At 43.4% G+C, this 19,770-nt stretch overlaps 1 protein-coding gene across 2 annotated transcripts in view; it reads right to left on the reverse strand.

Moving 5' to 3' along the window:
- ASXL2 (ASXL transcriptional regulator 2) overlaps window positions 1–19,770 on the reverse strand; it is a 136,554-nt gene that overhangs the window by 88,953 nt on the left and 27,831 nt on the right. Inside the window, exons 2-3 of one of the 2 annotated variants that reach the window (XM_040597166.1) lie at window positions 14,524–14,606; window positions 3,641–3,643 (exon numbers count right to left, since the gene is read on the reverse strand). In XM_040597166.1, the coding sequence (XP_040453100.1) occupies window positions 3,641–3,643; window positions 14,524–14,606 (86 nt within the window). The remainder of the gene's footprint in view (window positions 1–3,640; window positions 3,644–14,523; window positions 14,607–19,770) is intronic. The other variant, XM_040597168.1, reaches the window with a different exon arrangement.

Raw genomic sequence — 19,770 nt, forward strand, 5'->3', positions numbered from 1 at the left:
ACGGCACACTCCTGGTTTTACCGAGCTGCTTGGGTTTGCCCCAAGAACTAGCTGCTGCAGGAAGAATTACACATCGGTTTGTGCCAAATCTAAGAGCGGCTCATGCCCAGGGCCCCTAGATCTACTTGGACTGTTTTTATCCCAAATCTCATTTATGCACCGAAAATAGACTACCTGCACAATCAAGACGCAGCAACTTTATCCAACTGTCAAGTAATCTCAGTATCTCAGTAATTTATGTCGGTAAAGTCCTTCTGTTTCATCTGGCCGCTTTCCTGACAACAAAAGCATCTTACTGATGAAGAGAGAATACATTCCTGATACAGGAAAATAATGGACTTCAACATCTTCTACCTCCAGAAAGTTACTGGTGCCTCATCTAATGCTTCTAACAGTCATTTGCAACAAAAACTTCAGTAGAAGCATTCCAACTGCAGTTCATCATCATGGCAAGAATACAGTCCCAAATGCGCCTGGAGGGAGCACTCTGGGTTAAGGCACTCAGCCTCTAACAGTAGCAGCACGTTGCTGCTTTTTCTATGCAAATATTTTTAAGAATTTTACATTTTTAGGTGCACACACACAAGCTACGTTTGTGCTTCTGTGAGTGAAACAGATTTTTAGCTATATTTTCATTGATACACTGACAGCAATGTCCTATCTAAACTTTTTATTCCAATAGGGAATAGCATGCTAGCTGGCAGCTACAGAAAAAAGCCAACTTATTTTAACTGTTGTGATAATAAACCAGATGCTCACCTTTATCAATTATCCAGTGCTCAGTGCCAGACCACTGACAAACAAACAGCATCCTTGAGAAAAATCAAGATAAATGTTCCTTTGTTTATACCGGTTCATACCTCGGCTGAATAATACTCCTTGGGACTGTTTGGATCAGAACAGAGTTGCTTAGGCTGATCAATTCAGCCAGTGCAAACAGTCAGCTGCAGGCTTTGTTCATTGAAATGAGCCTGCATTAAAGTAAAAAATATATATTTACAACAGTTTACAAGGTGCAAAGGTAACTACCATGAGCTTTACCAGGATTAATTTGGTTTCCAAGGCATTACAAGTACATATTGAAACCTCCTAGCATTTATTTTTCAAAAAAGCTAAACCTAGCACAGTCTTTCAATTCAATCTGCCAAAATACAGGCGTTGAACTCAGTGCAGATGGGCCTCATGGTGCTGGTGCAAGTGTCACAATCCAAGCTCTGGTGCCTAGACCTAGGATCTTCATCATGAAAGCTGGGAAATGCCAATTTGTTCACCGCTCGAAGTTTTAAGCCATTTTACTTTCCCAGAACTTACACATCCTCACGCACAGTATATTTCCACTTGAAAAAAACTAGAGAATAACATACCCACCCATTCAAAGTGACCTCTACCCTAAAGCAAAAACAGTTTAAACACTGGCACTGGCATTAAACCACAGCAGCAAGAATATCTTCATTTAAAGGTGCTGCTAAGAGAGGTCTGATACAAGCAAGCACCCATCAATACTTACCAGGTGAGCCCCCCAGTGAACAGGCTGAGCAAACACATGTTCTTGAACTCAGCTATTACCCAAACAGGCACCAACATTTTCGCTACGCAGCATGGTCCTAACAATACTTACTCTCAGCCAAAAGCTGGGGGTACTTTACAAACCCCTGCTTGAAACGCTCCGAGCACGCTGCACTGGGGCAAATATTAAGTGCCTGCAAAGTGGCTAGTTCAGTTACGAATTCAGTTCCCAATCGTTCTGCTACTGTTGCTGTTTTAGTAATTATTTCTTTCTCATCCTGGTTTGCCAGCTAAAACCAACCAATTTAGCAAGTTTAATGACATTTATAAACCTGTTTATAATTATAAACCTGTGACTGCTACTATATTTTTTACGTTGACTGATCAAGGGGGTTTAGTACCTTCTAACCATTTATTCTAATCTGAAAACTAACATTTTCCACATCTGCACTTTCATTTCATCAAAGAGTTAGAAAACTAATCTCAAAGTGATCTCCTCCAGCAAGTGACAGTCCCTCTGTCTGCAGAATGGGCACATACTTTTGCTTATTTTATTGGACTGCTGAAAGGACTAAAATATCATAATTATTTTTTGTAGTTAAGAGATAGTTATAAGGCCAGTCAATGGCATAAGAAACACAGACCTGAGCTCTCACTCCTCCAAGTATTTCTCTAAGCAACCTGACGTTCCAGACACATACATACCAAATTTTTCCTTCTGAAAATTGCCAAATTTAAGCCATCACTAAATTACGGCATTTTTAACTCCACATTTAAATTCAAAGCTTCTTCAGACTGAGCAAGAAAACAGGGGTTTGAGAGTAGTAAATGTACAGAAGGTTAAGGCTTAAGGTGAGGGGGCTCTACTCTGAGCAGCTGCCTGTTGAGAGGAGGAAGGAGGTGGAACATTTCTTCCCACACTTTCAATCCCACTGCAGCATCCCTTCCCATCAGCCTTGCCCCTGAGACCTCAGGGACCCGGCTGACTTGTTCCAATTTGAAAACTAAGCGTGACCAAATCATTTTTGTTCGGTCACATGTGGATAGGACACTGGATTGAAATTTTTAAATCTAAACACTTTGCCCTCCAAGCATTATGCAAGGCATCTTAACGTTACTTTATATTAAAGCCCCATTTTTCATTTGGTTAGCAGGTTTTGCAGTATTTCTTGGTGCGACCCAGCAGATCCCGTGCAGCCTCCTACAGCAGGGCCTCTCCCAAGCAAGACCCCACCTCAGGGCTCCAGGGGACCCTGCAGACAGAGGGGTACCTCCTGATGCTGCTGGGCACAGAAGCACAACTCTGAAAGCACTGCTTTCACACCACCTCGGCGCCATAGCACTCAGCCGCCTCAACAACAGGGAAGAGTTAATTATCGCCTTGTGATCTAAATGGAAGCTTAATACAAAGTGCATCCAGCAGCACGTGTCTTCCTTTCACACTGTCACTGCACGTTGTAACTGGATAAAAACGCCCAAATGGACCGGACTGCGTGGAAGGGTGAGGGGTTTTCCCACTTTGTTCTTTTGAGCATCCCCTTCTTTCACTTGAATCAGACATTCACACAAATGGCTTTTTGTTTATTAGTATATTAAAATACGAAGTTTTCAAAAAACCACCAGTTTTGGACCTATGCAAGTGTCAGAGCAGAGAGGTATTTTAAGCAGACACCACTGTACAACTTCAAGCTTGTTAAATACATTCATCATTTAGAAAAGCAGCTTATTTACAGTGTTAAATTTCGCTTCACCCAATACGCAATGCCAAACGTCCCCAAGACAAGAGATGCACAAAAACACATCATGCAAATCAAGCATCTCCCTCCCCACAAATTCAGGTTTGCAGACAGCGGGGTTAATTTGTAAGACATTAAGCGTTCACATGCTACTAGCCTGACATTTTCCACAGACTTTACAAACATGAAGATTTCAAGTTTGCATCGCACTGAAGCGCTAATGCAAACGGCATGCAGGAAAGGTAGATCGAGGTAACAGAAGCATTAACACCAGACAGACTACCATTACTTGGTTTCTTAAGTCTGTATGAAACAAGCAGTTGCTCTTTTAATTAAGGCTTTTGCAGCTTGCGTTAATAGAGAAGAGTAGCTTTAGAACAATCAGCAGTGGTTCTTACCTTCTGGAGTTGGAGTGCAACCCAAAAAAAGGAGAGAAACACCCCTTTAAAAACTTGAGCAAAACAATTGTCTAATCATTAATATGAACCCACCCTCCCCATCCACCAGAACCAAATTTTAAGTTTCAGGCAGATCTGCAGTAATACCAAGACTACCAAGCCCAGGTTATATCAAACAGACATGGGGAGGAAGATGCAGACCTGTCAGATTTTTTCAGTCCATTTTCAAAGCAGCTGGCGTACAGCCACCAACTGCAGGCAGCTCCCAGATGTGTTATCATCAGCCTCCACTAGTTAATGAACTTTTTAGAGAAGTCAGGTGGAGCCTTTGGAAATCTCACATACAGACAGACAAAGAGATAGGAATTTATTTATTCTTTCATACACCCTCAGCACTACTCACAGCTCACAAATCTGAGTAAAATGGCAGCCCTGCAACCCAGAGGAGCAAGACAGATTGCTAGCAGTTTAATGAAGCCAATAGTTAGGGTGCAGGAACGAGCATGTTCTGCTTCATCACCTCTACGGGTAATCCATGGTCTTGCCAAGTCATTAATAATGCAAACTAATACACCACTGGCCTCATTTCAATATTTCCACAGTAGTGGGGGCAGGAGCAGGTAAAAGGTTTCATGCTACAAAGCCAATTTAAATACACTCGGACTCAAAGGTGGTGGGAATTTGTGCAAGACCAGAGCAAGGCAAGTGCAGCCAGCAATGATGGCGTGCTGAGATGGAGCCACACTCAGACCACGGGTAACAAAGGACCCAGGAGGCACTACTGGGCGAACATCAGCCTGGCAGCCACTGTAAAGATCTTAGGCACACACTGAAGTTGGGACTTTATTTATAGCTTTAATTAATGGTCTATCGTGACAACTGAATCTGACCTGCAGGAACATCAGTAGACTGACATCAGATGCAGAGTCCTGGATAAGGTTAAAAACCCTTGTAGAAGCTATCTGACTTTCTTGGACATGATTTACAGGTGTAAGCAATACCTTCAGGTTCACATCACTCCATTAGCTCCACCTTAACATGGTGCCCACAGGTACAGCACCGGTTTCACAGGCTGTTCACATCCTCAAGGGACTATACAGAAATTAGTGTTGTCTGAGATTAAAGAAATCTCAGGAAGATCCAAAAAGTATCACCTTCCTCCAAAGTTTTTAGGGCATGGAGTTAAAGTTTCAAAGTTTTTGGGTTCCCTCCCCTTTGTGCTTCTGCTACAGAACCATGAGCCGGTTCACACTGAAGATAAATCCTAAGCCTAGGTATTTTTTGAGACCTTAGCTCTAGCATTTTCTAGTTAGTCAGCCTGTTAGATTCCTGCAGTCTTCATCAGTAGAGTATTACACTCCACATTCCTCCCCGCAACAGCTAACATTCTCTTTCATGTGATGAAAACTTTCGTGTCATTTCACTTTGAGGAGAAGCAAAAACTGCTGCTACCACAGTGTCAGTTAAGACGAGAGAAGCAGAATATTGTTACTTATGGATTTGATACTTTCATATAAGGGATATGGAAAGAGTCACATAGCCAGACTTTCTCCTACATACGATAAAATACATTTAACACTCACTGCTAATGGCAACAATGTGACTTTTCCCTACAACCATTCCCTTTGAACTAGTATTTTTCAAACCAACATTTTCCCCTACATGTATTATGGTATCCACTAACTTATCTCCCATGTTCTGCACAGACACCCAGTGGTACAGAAACCTGGGGCTACTTCAACTTTTAGTTGACTTCATACTAATGAAGCAAAAAAGAAACACTCTGTGAGGGTTTGGTCAACGCAGAGTGTCCCTGAAGAAGGTCAGCTTTTCATTCTGTGGTGTACAGGGGAACAAACCGGGTTCCCCATGAAGTACGGGCACTACCTGCAGACAAAGGTCTGTTGTACAGAACCAACAGACAAGGTGGCCTGGAGCTGGTGGGGCTAGGAGAAAGTGTTCAAGGGGCTAAAATCACATCTCCAGCTTTTCCTCACTTCAGGAAAAGTCCTGGTAGGGAGCAGCCCATTGCCCTGTTCAGAGCAGAAAACCCTGAACAACAGGATAAGAGGGACACTCACCAAACATACCGCTAACCTCATTAAATATTAATTTGCAATTGCCACTATGGCTACTACTTGACTGCCATTTGACCAAAAATAGTTTTAAGATGTACTTTACACCAGAGACTTGACACTTTATGTCTTTCTTAGACAAAGATATTACAAAGGTCTCAAAGAAAATGCCATGTTCTGGTGGTCTTCATTTAAAAAGTGTAAGCTGGTAACTGTTCATCTTCTCCAGAAAAAGCCAAATCCAACTTCCAGCTGACTAAAAGGAAAAAATTGCAAGAATTTACTGCACCAGCATTTACCAGACCTTACTGCTGCCAGCCCCTTCTCCTGAAGGCTTACGCTAATTATAGAGCAAAGCTGAAGAGCCTTGCAATTAAAACGTACATGCCTGTAAGGCTAGCCCTAAGGCACCTGCTTCCAACAAATACCCCTTCCCCATCAGTAAAACATCAGGAAAGAACTCCTGCATGTGACAACCCCAAGAGGTTAGTAATACTTTTACAGAATCATTCTGGTTGGAAAAGAGCTTTAAAATAGAGCCCAACCATCTTATAATACCCATCTTCCAGTAGAATGAGATAATAAGAAAAAAAAAAAATCTAACTGGATAAAGAGATTTGAGGTAACCCAGCCCTGGTGGTTCTTAAATAAGCATGGATGCGCCTGTCCTGTCCATCATGGGATTACACCCAGTATTATCAATATCAAATCACATGAACACAAGGTGTTCCAGCTCATTTGAAGATTACCTTTAAAGAAGCTGGGAATTAAAAAACGTGTAAGATTGTTTAAATGTTTGTCAGCTGATGGCTTCAGCTAGCTACAGCACCTTCCAAGGCAGCTCATAATTTACAACTTCACACCCTGAAAGGGATGAAAACCAAAGCTGTTTTCTGCTAACAGAGTATGACTCACTTGACATGCTGTACCCCAGCTGCACATACTAGGAGCAGCTTGTCCTCCCTGTCCAGAAATGAGCCCATTAAGGCTCCAAGGCACTGCAGCGACTCAATCTTAGAAGTGGCACTGAAACCCAAAGGCCACTTTGCTAAGGAACAAGGCCGAGAACCATGACTTAAGGTCATCTAGACAGGGAGGAACCTCTGGAGACCTCCAGTTCAACCTCCAGCTCAAAACAGGAGCAACTACATCAGGTGTGGCAGGGCTCTGTCCAGTCCAACTCCAAATTCCAGAAGTGGAGGTATCACAACCCTCCCTTGTCCAGCTCTAACGCTTTCTCATTGTTACAGTGAAAAAAGTTTTTCCCATCGTTCTCATCAGAATTTCCCATCTTGCAATCTGTGTTTGTTGCCTCTCAGCCTAGCACTGTGCACCTCCACTTTACAGGAGCCATTGCTAGAAGCGAATGCTGACCAGAAACGCCAACCACCAGATTATGAGAAGCAGGTTTGATAGAGCACCTTTTAAATGTCCTGCTGCACAAATGGCCCAAGAAGAAGTTTCTTGGTGTGGCTACTTATGGCCTGCCAAAGCAATGAGTAGTTTCAAATACTCTAGATCACTCTACACAGAAAGTGGTTTTTTGGCAAACACTGCATTACCCAACCTCCTCCCTGTGGGATGCCACAGCTATCACTGGGCAAATTTGATCATAAATCTTATTTTAAGAAGTTGCAAAAAGCTTTATTTGAGTAAGTTTACACTGCGAACAAACCAAGCATGCCAAACCTGCTGCCTGCCAAACCTTAGATGGCCAGTAAGGGCAACTCCTTCCAGCACCTCCTCCCAGCAGGGTCCTGGCAGCACCGGGCAGGTGAGGGGCTGTGATGCCTAGGTGTCAGCTGCCACCACCAAACTAATTCATCTTGACCTCAGATACAGGCAGCAGCCTTTAGGGAAGACTGTACGAACACAGGCAGGATAAACTGGGAGAAGGTCCCTGGCAGATTTCACCCTGCAGTTCCCTTGAGGACAAGTCCCACAGCACGCTGTGCTTGCTGCTCACACCTCCGAACACCTCCCGTATGGAGCGCCGGCTGCTCAGCGCAACACATGCACAGAAAAGCCTGCTCACCCAACAGGAAGATGCTACATATTACAGTCTCTGCCACTAGAAAAAGGGTTATTGGCATGCTTAATTTCTACTCAAGAAGCAATGTGGCTAGCCAAGGTCAGAGAACACTGCAAGAACCCAAGCGTCCTCTCAAGGATGCTCTGCCGTAGGGCCATCCTGAAGCACTTCTGGTAGGTCGCCCCAGGCTGTTCTCACCTCCTCCACCCTACTCCCACCAGGCTCCTTACACAGCACTAGCAGGAAAACAAGCTTGAAATTGGCTTTCTTGTTTCAGCACATTACTTTCCAGTCTCACAGCTTCCTGCTGTCACAAGGAATCAGGAGGCAGCAGAAGCAAGCTGGAAACACAAGGCTGCAGCAGGTCCCACCGCTACTTCAAGATCCATCCCCTCTTGGGTCCTGCCTGACTAGGTGTTTTTCAGCCAGCATCTCCGATGATCGGAGAACACCAAGGAAATGCTGCAGATAAGCTCATCAGCATCTCAAGTGGCCTGAAGCCATTTTAAGAGAAAGACCATGAAGGCTGGTCTGATCCACGCTGACTTCTTTCATCAAAATTTGAGCTCTGTGGGACAGTTAGTTCATCAGCTTTGTGGTTTAACTCCAGCTGGCTGAAACCAGGACATTAGTAAAAATATATCAACTTCATTATAGAGACAGTTTCAAGTTGCCAGTGTGCAAATACTAACTAAAAGGAGAGCAGCAAGCAGACTGCATAGCAAGAAGTTGTTTTTTTTAACATCTTAACTACAGACATTAGGACAAAGACAAAACTTTGAACATGCTTACTCCAAAATAAATTATCAAAAGGACTATCAAATACACCACCAAGATAATTCTGCATATTAGTCAGATGTGTCTAAAAAGCAGACAATGACCTATATATATTCCTCAACTATAAGGTCATGACCAGAATCAAATTGAGCTGATAAAAATTCTTCATTCCTGGAAAGCAAATACAAGCAGCCTGAGCGATCATGGAGTCTGCTGAAGGATTCAGTCTGCACTTCATATCCTTTGGGCTAGTGAAAACACTGAAGAACCTACAGAGGAAGGGAGTTATCGGAAGATCTGCTTTTTGGGAGGTAAAACTGTATTAGTGGACTCAAATCCAAGACTTGCAGTCTCACAGTGGACTCAGACCCCACGTACCCCACAGCTAGCCAGCAGCAAGATGGAGCAGCTCGCCCGCTCTCTGCCAGACACAGGCTGCACGTCTCCTCCATTGTTGGATACTTTCAGTTTTCCCATTTTCCTGATTTTTTTTAAGACAGACAAATGAGAAATTTATTTTTCACTGGTTGTCAGTTTAATTCTCTCCACCTAGATGAGGGGTTTCTTTTTTCCTGGTAGAGCCTTTCACTGTAGACCCACCACAGCTTTAAAAAGCAGCTCTTATGAAGAGGAAGGTCTATCATTTTTGATAGGGGCTGCTTTTCCCAGGGAGGAGAAACTCTTTGTAAGAGATAATTTACCCTCACGCCCAGTGTCAGTGGGATCCAATACTAACTTCATGCTTTTCAAAATAATTTAAGAACCTTCATCCTTTCAAAAGACTCCCTTCCACCCTACCCTGTGGGGGTTTTGAGTTTGTTCATTTTTTGGAGAGTTATGTTGGAGGAAGAATTTCCTAGTGTCAAGCTGTTGAAGGAAAAACTGCCCTGAGAATCAAGGCATGGAGAAATGTGCAACTTAGATCCCCCCAACTTCATCTTATTTCCCAGCTCTGCAGCAGAAGATAAAGAAATCAAGGAAGAATGGCTGGCAAATAATTTAGTGGCAAAACCTGCCAGGAATAAGGAGAAAGCACCTCGATGATTTCTAATTCAATCTGAAATGCAAGAATATCCTCTAGCAGTAAGCAGCAGCATCTATTCCAGACTCCAGCCTGGAGTCTTGCTCTTATTTCTGAGAAGTCAACAAGAACGCTGTTTGCCTTTTAAGGTCATCCTCTCACCTCCTGTAGGAGAGTAACCAAGTACAGAGTTTCTCCCCATTCAGGCAAGATCCTCATCTCATAGCACACAAGCTACTGGAGAAGTAATACAAATGCAACACTGAACTACACAGAAGCTAAAAGCCTCATGTTCTCTTTCCAGATGAGAGCGATCTGTATCACTGTGGTTCTCATCACTCAGGAGGAAAGACTGTTGACATTACCAGACCCACAGAGGACAAGCTAATCACAGAAATACAGCAGGCTTCTGATTTTCAGCTAGCAAGAGAAGAGAAATAGAACAAATCGATTAAGAAACCTTACGGAAGCCTGAAGTTACAATGCTGGCAGCCCATTTCTACAAGCATCAGACTGAGAAGCTCCAGCCCTCTTCACCTAACAGTCTCCATGCCTGGAAGGAAGTTCCCTCCTCAAGGATGCTGTCCTGGTTTTAGGTAGGATAGAGTTAATTTTCTTCCTAGTAGCTGGCTGTGGTTTGGATTCAGCATGAGAATAACGTTGATCACACACTGATGGTTTAGTTGTTGCTAAGTAGCACTTCCCCTAAGTCAAGGGCTTTTCAGTTTCCCATGCTCTGCCAGTGAGGAGGTGCACAAGAAGCTGGGAGGGAGCAGAGCCAGGACAGCTGACCCCAACTAGCCAAAGGGTACCGTGGAATGTCATGCTCAGTACATAAACTGGGGGAAGTTGGCCAGGGATCATCAAACACTGCTCAGGGAGTGGCAGGGCATTGGTCAGCAGGAGGTGAGCAATTGTGTTGTAAATCACTTAATTTTCTTGGGGTTTATTCCTCTCTCCCTTTTCTATTTTCATTACAATCATTATTACTATTCCTATTATACTTCACTTTATTTCAATTATTAAGCTGTTATCTTCAACCCACAGGTTTTACTTTTTCCCCCGATTCCCCACACCATCCCACCATGGGGGGTAAGCAAGCAGCTGCATGGTGCTTAGTTGCCAGCTGGGGTTAAACCACAGCACTCAGAACATCTTACAAGGAATTTGGAAGGACCAACTTGCCAATAAGAAGCATAAATTAGCTGCTGCCTGGAGGGCAGCTAAGACATGAAACCGAACTGTTCCTGACACACTTCTCCCTAGTCCAAATAGGATTAGTGGAAAGGGGACTTTGGCTTCAATACTTTCCCTCTCTCCCCAAAGTGGTTTAAGAGTTTGTTTTGGTTTATGTTAGAAATTCCATGAATAGTTGAAATAAAAGTAGCCAGAGCACCATGTCTGTTTTCATTTTCACTGAGACTGAGGGTAATGTTTAGATGTATTTCCCTGCTTAATGAGTAAGTGGGCAAAAAAGTCATTGTGTTAGGACAAAGGTTCACATGCTAGTATTTTACACAGTGTCCCCAACAAAATACAAGAAAAACAAAACATTCATGGCTATTAAGAGAAAAAGCTACCAAAGATCTTTCAAAGATGCTAATTCTTCAGATACTCTTTACACTGATATTAACACACCCAAGATTAATGAAGTCCAGTGACAAGTTAACAATTTTGATTTAAAAAGCTACTTATCACCAAACAAATGTGTTTCTCTGTTGCTCAATCTTAGTACCCATTTATCTCATGCATGCAGATTTGGGAAACTTTCACTGCTGGTGTTGCTTGGGTTAACGTCATTATCCCACTTGTCTTCAAAGCCTCATTTGAAAGTATAAGTGTCACAACAGGCTCAGGCTTCCCCAAGCTCAGTTGCCAACAGAGATTAGGCAATATAGGATGTTGGACTAATCTTAGAGCCAGATATGGTTACACTGCCAATTCATTGAGTGTTTATCCCAATGTATTTTACTTTTGCATCTAGCAAGCAGTGGCCTGTAGATAGGAAAGGATCTCATAGGATTAGGGCAGCCTGTCAAAACAAGCAGATTGAGAAAATTAGGATGACAGATCACGCGAAAAGTATAGTTCTAGCTTCAGATGCCCTAGGGTCTCCAAAACTGACACTTCAGAGTACTAGTCCTGGGTTGACCTTTAAAAAAAATCTCATTATTAAAATTACTTGAGTACTAGGATAAAATTATAAATACAGGCAAGAACCAGCCAGTCTCATCCCAGGTTTCTGTATTGCTACAAAACCCCCTCCATCCACCCTTGTCCAAAAAAGCTACATTATCCTGCACATAGCAGAAATCATCACTCCTGTTTATTCCACACTGATCTCAGCTGCCACCCTTCTTCCCTGCAATTCCAAATCTTCTACAACAGTACCAGTGCTTTCAAGTCCTCTAAAACTCTTTCAACATGCCCTCAAGCTTCCTCCCAAGCAGCTGGCCAAGTGGCAGGACACGCCAGGAATCATTAGAGCAGAAGTGAGATGGACTGGCTGCACGGCCAAACAGAAAAAAAATGACTGTTGGACACTAGCTGGGCTCCCCATTCTCTGTCTCATTTCAGTGCATCTGTAGGAAAGTAATTTGTCACTTCTAAATTTCTGTTTTTCAGAAAGACAATAGTTTTAAAGAAGTTAAAAACATCTAAGGATTTGAGGCAACAGATGCTGAATTAAAAAAAACAAAACAAAACACAAGAAACAAAAACCGAAGTACTGCAAAGCTGATAGAGCTTAAATTTATGTGGTTTGTGGCAGTCATTTACTACCCAAAAAAATTGCAATTTTGTTTATTAAAAGCAAATTGCATTGAGAAACAATTAAAAAAAACTCAAAATGCCTCAGCGCACGTGCTAATAGGAGAGCCCACGTCCTGCCTGCAAACTTGCACACCAATTCACCACACCAAGAGTCTTGCAGCTGCCTGCTGTCTCAAGGCAGCCAAGCACAGGGGAACTGCTGTCACTGGCTTTGCCACCATTTCCTGCCAGAACCTCCACACAAGAGGACTCAAAATCTGGCAAGCTCAACATGGTCTACTGACAGCCTCCATACCTTCCCTAACATGATCTTGCCTCTAATAAATGCTGATCTGCATTAAGCCCATCTTGTCACAGGCTATGACTTATCAGAAGCCAAACCCAGCCACAAACATACTGCTTGTACTAACTGGAATTGAATTGTTTAGGAACCAACAGCCTTTTAGGTCTTAAACTAAATAAAGGTTTATTACATTGATCTAACATGTCAGGGGCAAGACCACTACACAGCATCTGAGTGTGGTGGCTAAGTCAAGAAGGTCGATAGTGGAACTAGAGAAATTGAGATTCACATCTGACTGCTCCCACAAGTATCTTTTGGGATTTAAGCTACTGAAGAATTTGTGCTGTCCTGATGCTCAGCGGCAGCTCTTTTCAAGAGGAAAACAACTTACTATCAGCTCAGGCTAAATCCCCAAAGCAACTCTAGAAGGAGGACTTGAGGCTGAAAAGGACTATATGGAACCATGGCATTTCTGGTCTGCTTTTTGTATTTTCCTGTTGGGTCTAAAAATCTGGCCTGGCCAGCCAGAGACTGGATCTTTCATGCCACATCTATGCTCCTGCCTAAGGTTCTGCCCCCAAAAAAGCACTCTGAATTGCTAAAAAGGTTCACCACCTCTTAAGCACCTGGATGTTTGCTGGACTTGTGTTTGACCATCAGTGAGACCACCAGTACAGACAACTGCATTTCCACTCTTGGGCATGCACAAGGGGCTGATGAGTGCAGTTACTGTTTATGAAGATGACTTTGATGGATTAATAATATTTAACATCATGCTGAAGCTGCCCCAAGACTGGTAAACCTTTCATCTGCCTGATTGTAGTATTGCCCCAGAGCAAAGTGTCATCAGGGCAGAAACTAAACTACACTTTTATCACTTCCCTAAGAGCTAAATGAGTATGTTTGGTTTCCTTGCTTTTAGATAAGCTCACATTTCCAAAAAGCAAACAGCCTTTGGTGTTGTCCACAACTTGAGTAGAAGATGTCATCATTGACAGCATATTGGGCCCTTGGATGTTTCCTGCAAAGCAGACTGATTGCTGTATTCAACTGGCAAAGCAGAGTGGAAAATATAATTAAGTGAAATTCAGGATGGCTGTTTAATTTCAAAACAGATGAACTGGTATATCCCATCTTCTCTTTCCCTCCCCTTTTCTTTGCTCCAAGAAAACAGACGTATAAATGCTTCATCCTTCAGTGTTGCCTAGCTCAGCAAATACACCTATCCATCTCTGGGAAATATATATGAGTGGGGATTCAAGCAATAAGCTACAGTAACAGCGGTTTAAGAGTTGTTAGCTGCATTGCTCTGTTTCTGAAGCAGATCAGTGTCACCCCAGCTGGCACTCCTCTTCACCCAGCACACCAACCACTCTGTCTGCTCCTCAGGGAGGGGGGGGAGGGGGAACAGGAAGATCTCTAAAACAGAACCACTCACTACTCCAGATAATTCTAAAGAAAACAGGACAAAGCATGAAGTTTGCTCAAGGATTTGTAAGTGAGGCTACTTTTTTACTTCCTGGATAGCTGTAAGTTTTGCATTAGATCATTTCAATGACACTGACTATCCCACTTTTATTTTTTTAAAAGATGAAATAAAAAATATTTAGGTTTACTTCAATACCTGGAGTCTGCACTACCTGATACGGTCTAGTTTATAAGAGATGCAGACCAGACTCATGCACACCTGGAAATTAAGTATGACCTTTATCTATGATGTTTATGACTTTTTATCTTCCTTGATAAAAATTACAAGTGACTTGAAAGCTTGTTTGTAAATGGGACCTAGACTCCAATTCTGCAGGTATGTAACATTCTAGTCCCACCCCACCCCACCCCCCCGAGACAGCAGTTAACAGTAAACTAAACAGGCTGGAACTAAAGTATGAATGTGTTTCATACTGGTATGTGTGTTTAACTCACCTGATTTCTTTAAGTCCTTCCTTCTGGATAACTTGAAGGATCTCTTTATGGCTCATAGGTGTATTAGGATATTTCTCCAGGACCTGGCAAGCAAAAGCAGATTGAGGGGAAGTTACTCATTTGCACTTTCAGTTTAATGTTTAACTGGACAGAAAACTACATTTAACAGTCTGATCTTCTCCAAGGATACAACTGAGGAAGACCTACTGGCCTTCCCACATCTCCTTTCCACTCCCTCCATCTGAAGGATCTAAGGGGCAAAGAGGCCCTAGAAGACTGGCTAAAGCATTTGCTTTAGTGCCACTCCCAAATTTTATTTCAAATGCACTGCCCCTGGATAAGGCTTCTTGGAGATTTAAACGCTTCACAGTAACAGAGAGGCTTCATAACCATCATCAGCTTCACTTGGGAATGCTTCAGGAACTGTCAAGGTACCTCAGATACAAAACTTCCAAAACCCAAATCCTTAAGGTTTGCAAAGTTGAAACAACCACTGATCAGTTTAGTTGTTAAGTATTAACAAAGTTTAAAGAAATCTGGGTTTTAACACTGTTAGGATTCTTTTAAATTCTCTGCACACAGTTCAGGCTTAAAGTTCCTAAACACAGTCTACAAAAATGCTTCCCACATCAAACTGCCAAATCCACCACCACCCACCCCACAATAAACACAACCCAGTGCCTAAGCACTACACACCTCCCTTTCAGGAGGGCTAAGATGCAGAAATTCACAAGAGCAGCCAGAGATCCTTAAGACTTCTAAACCAAAATGCCAGTTACAATATGTCATCTGGATATTTTAAGCAATATTTGTGCTGGGGGATGGGCAGGAAATGCCTCGTTTCCTTCTTAATCATCTGCTTTTGACCCCTGCCCAGCACAACCCCTGAGTTCTGACTTAACGTCTTTAACCAGAGAACAAACCAGCAGCATGTTAAGTACAAAGACCTACAAGTAACTTCACAGAAATAAATTAGTCATTTAAATTTCTCTGTTCAACAGCTGTGCAGAATACATGGCCTCTCCTAAACCCCTGCACCTTATCACCTCCAGGAACATTTGAGTTATCCTGATGGTTACAGATTTAGCTCTCTTTGAGAAGACCTTGCCGCCTCTGCTTAGAGAAATGGAAGGCCTACATATCCTCATTATGTTAAATCTCTTGTTAAACCTGACTTTCACAGCAATTTAAGCTATTTCCAAACCTGGTGTGCACCTTTTGCCAAGGCTGGCTGGCTGCAATGAAGCATCCTCCGGAGCACTGAACACCAGCACAGCATTCCAGTTTTAGTGACTTCTTGAATAGCAGAGTAGCACATATATTTAAAAAAAAGTGAGTTTAAAAACAGATTTAAGGGGGATTTGTTTACACTCACACTGGTATCAGCCTCAGTGATTCATTCCACTTTATTTCTAGCTGTACTGTAACTAAGGATGCCCACAGCAAAAGGATACTAAATTACGGTGGTTGAAGAGTGATAGAAGTCAGACCAGTTTTTAGATTTGTATCAGTTCCAAATTCATGTTTACTCAGCATTGCCTCAGCTGAAAGTGCATGGATGGCAAGAAGAGGTAAGTTTATCTCAACTTTCATCTGTGGCATCAACTTTTTCATTGCAGCTAGCACAACAAATCAAGAAAAATAAAGCAGTGCTGAGATCCATTAGCAATGAACTTTAGGGCATTTTCCCTCTCACACACACACAAAAAAAAAATACATGTGCATTTTTCTTCTTGGGCACTGTGTTTTCCCTCTTGACTTTCACTAGATGGACATGCTCCTGACAAGTCCCATCTTGCTCACACCTAGAGATGCAATAGCACATTTCATTAATTTTTCACTAGGCACAACCACAATGCGAGCTAATACAGTGTTCGACCACAGAATCTCATCATTAAGTGCAGAAAGGAAGAAAAGCTTTTCTAATTATATCCTTATGTGCCCACAGGATGCTTCTATGTATTTCTCCCAGGTAACCTGTCCTCACGTCTTCCTTCCATAGGACTTTTCCTGTAATTGAGCTCAGCAAGAGGATCGGTCTGGCCTCCTGCCACACCTGCTTGGCTTCCTGCAAATCATGACTGACCACTCCGGTGCTCTGAGAAGGTTGCTCTTGAAGATCAACCAGCTCTCCTGGGTTTCTCTGCTCTACAGGACAGATTCCTGTAGAATCCCACATATCTGTTCTCTGAACAAGCCAAATCCAAGCACTTTTATCCTTCTACTCACATTCTTCATTTCCCATAGGAACTTAAACTCCTATTTCATGGTCACTAAAGCCGAAGATGCCACTGTGCACCACTGAACATCTCACCAATCAGGTCTCTTCACTCTGTCCAGCACCTGCCTCAAAAAGTTGTCCTCAAACAATTCCAGAAATCTCCTAGATCAGCTGTGCCCTGTATCACCTCATGCTTCCAGCAGATGCTAGGGCAGAGTCAGAACCAGCTCTCCCTTCATAAAGCTTTTTCCAGTTGTCTAAAGAGGATTCAGCCACTACTTCTTCTTGATCAGATGGTGCAGCCAACACCCACCATGATGTCCCCCTTTGTCACCCTTCCCTCTGAACTTAACTGAAAAGCTCCCAATCGAGTCATCACCAGTTACACAGCATAGCTCTGCATGTTCCTAAAGCTGTTCTTCAGCACATAAGGCAAATCTGTCTTCGTTTTTCATCTCTCCTTCCACCTAAAGCACTCCAATCATCCACCCTCCATGAGTTTAATCTCACCAACATCAAGGCTCTGCATGTAACAAGAACCGATCAAGAAGGAGCTAAGCTATTAGCATCTAAACTGCACACAGACCTCAAATCCCTTACGTCCCACACTGAACATGTTCACATACAAGCACTTCAGGCTGGCCCATGGGCGTGCTGGAGAGGTGCAAGAATTTCTCTGGAGAAGCGGAAGAGGCTCCCTCTTCACAGACATGCAAGCACCTCTTTTCATCCTATGCTTCCAGTTTTCAGTCTCCATCCTACCACAAACCTGGTTTATAGTCCTCCACGCTGTTAGCAATTGTGTTGGCAAAAATGCTTTTGCCCATCTGTATCAGATGGATCCCATCTCTTGCCATCAGTCCTCTTTCCTTAGAGTCTCATGGTCATAAAAAAATCCACCCTATCTATAAACACTATCTGTGCAGGCAGAAGCTGATGCTCAGACAACAACATCTACCTCCTACCTAAGCTTTTCCCATTCACCAGCAGGGTCTAGGAGACTGCCTGAAGACACCACCAAGACCTCTGAAACTCACTCCCAAGGCCTGGCATTGACCTTTTATCTGTTAAAGGTCTGCTTTGGGTGATCTTACTCCATTTTCAATATAGGGACAATGCTGATAAATCAGGGTCGGAGGGGAGGAAAAGGATATTAGCAGTGGGCCCCCAAGATACTCAGGGGACTAGACCACTTCCCCTGGAAGACAAAGGTATGAGATAGAGGACTTCTCAGCCTGGAGGCTGAAGAAAGCTGAAAGGAAAAAAGGCTGAGGGTAAGACATTTTAACAGCCTTCCCTCTACCTATGAGAAAGTTTAAAAAAAAAAAAAAAAAACGGAGCCAGACTCTTCACCATGGTGCTCAGTAGAAGGATGACACCAAGTAAAAGGTAAAACTAAAGAGGTGCCAAACAAGTACAAGGATTAAAATTTTCATGATGAAGACAGTCAAGAAATGGAACATGCTATACTATTTCCATCCTTGGAGGTTTTCATTCAAACCTGACTGGGTAAAGCCCCAAGCAATGTGGTCTCACCTCAAGCTGACCCTGCTTTGAGGGGAATATTGAACTAGAGAGCTCCTGAGATCTCTTCCAATGAGATTATCTTATGATCTTACAGGTGCCAACCTGTATGAGTGCCAAGGGGTCATAGTCCACAGATCAGAAGAACTCTACCAACTTCTCCATAACATCCTGGATCCAGCTTCCTGGCAAACAACAAACTTCCCAAGACAGCAAGTCTACCTCAGTCCTTCATTGAAGGATGTCTCCAGCCATTATCACCAGCTGCTTCCTCTTGGTGGCACTGGGTCATACCCACAGACCAGGCTCAACCAGCCCCAGATTTGCCAGTCTATCAGAACTGACTGCTGCTCCTCTTCTGTTGCCAGAACCCTGTATTTGGTTGCCATCCAAACATCTTCATGCAGAAGACTACTTTTTGCTGCTGAAAATAAGAAAAACTTCCATCTTTAACGCTGCCCCTGACAAGCGTTAAAGATTTTTTTTTTATCTCATGAGCAGTGTAGGGCTTGGGCTGCTGCACTGCAGCATCTCAGCAAATAACTGGTTAATCTCCCATTTGTCTTCCTAGTGCTGCACCATCTGCTCACCTCCGCCCACAGGTGGTTCACCCAGAAACTCCAGCAGAGCCCATGCTCACCAGTGAATCACAGAATTGAGACCTGAGGACCATCAAGTCCAATTCCCTGCTCCTTGCAGGACTACCTAAAACTAAACCCTATGAGTAAGAGCATCATCCAGATGCTCCTTTAACTCTGACAGGCTTGCTGCCATGACCACTTCCCTGGGGAGCCTGTGACTGACATTTTCCAAATGTCCAGCCAACATCCCCTGACACAGCTTCATTCTGTTTCCTTGTGTCCTGTTGCTGGTCACCAAACATCAGCACCTCTTCCTCCACTGCCCACCCTGAAGCTGTAGATGAGGTCACCCCTCAGCCTTTTCACCAAGCTGAAGACAAGTGACTTCAGCATTCCTTGAAAATCTCACCTCAAGGCCTTTCATCATCTTGGCCACCCTCCTCTGGACACACTCTAATAGTTTCATGTACTCTGTATATGGAGGTGCCCAGAACTGCACACAGAACTTGAGGTGGGGCTGCACCTCCGTGCAGAGTGGGACAACCCCCTGCCTCTAGGAGCAAGCTATGCTGTGCTTGATGCACCCCAGGAACACCTGGCTCTTTAGGCTGCCAGGATACACAGTGGACTCATTCAACTTCCCAACAACCCAAACCCCCAGAACTCTTTCCACAGGGCTGCTCCCCAACATCTCATCCCCCAGTTTGTATGTATAACCAGGACTACCCCATCCCAGGTGGGGAATCCTGAAGCTCCCATCATCTTCAATCCTGGCCTCCAGAAGGAGCATGAGGCATTCCCTGCAGTCTTGTTTGGGACAAGGCCTCTCAAAATGTTGGTGGGGTGCTCAGCCACCGCAGGAACCGACACCCTACCATGGCATCACCACCACCGGTGTGCCAGCTGAAGAACTGAAGTAGC

This window comes from Falco naumanni, chromosome 6 (assembly GCF_017639655.2).
Source record: "Falco naumanni isolate bFalNau1 chromosome 6, bFalNau1.pat, whole genome shotgun sequence".
Lineage (NCBI taxonomy): Eukaryota > Metazoa > Chordata > Aves > Falconiformes > Falconidae > Falco > Falco naumanni.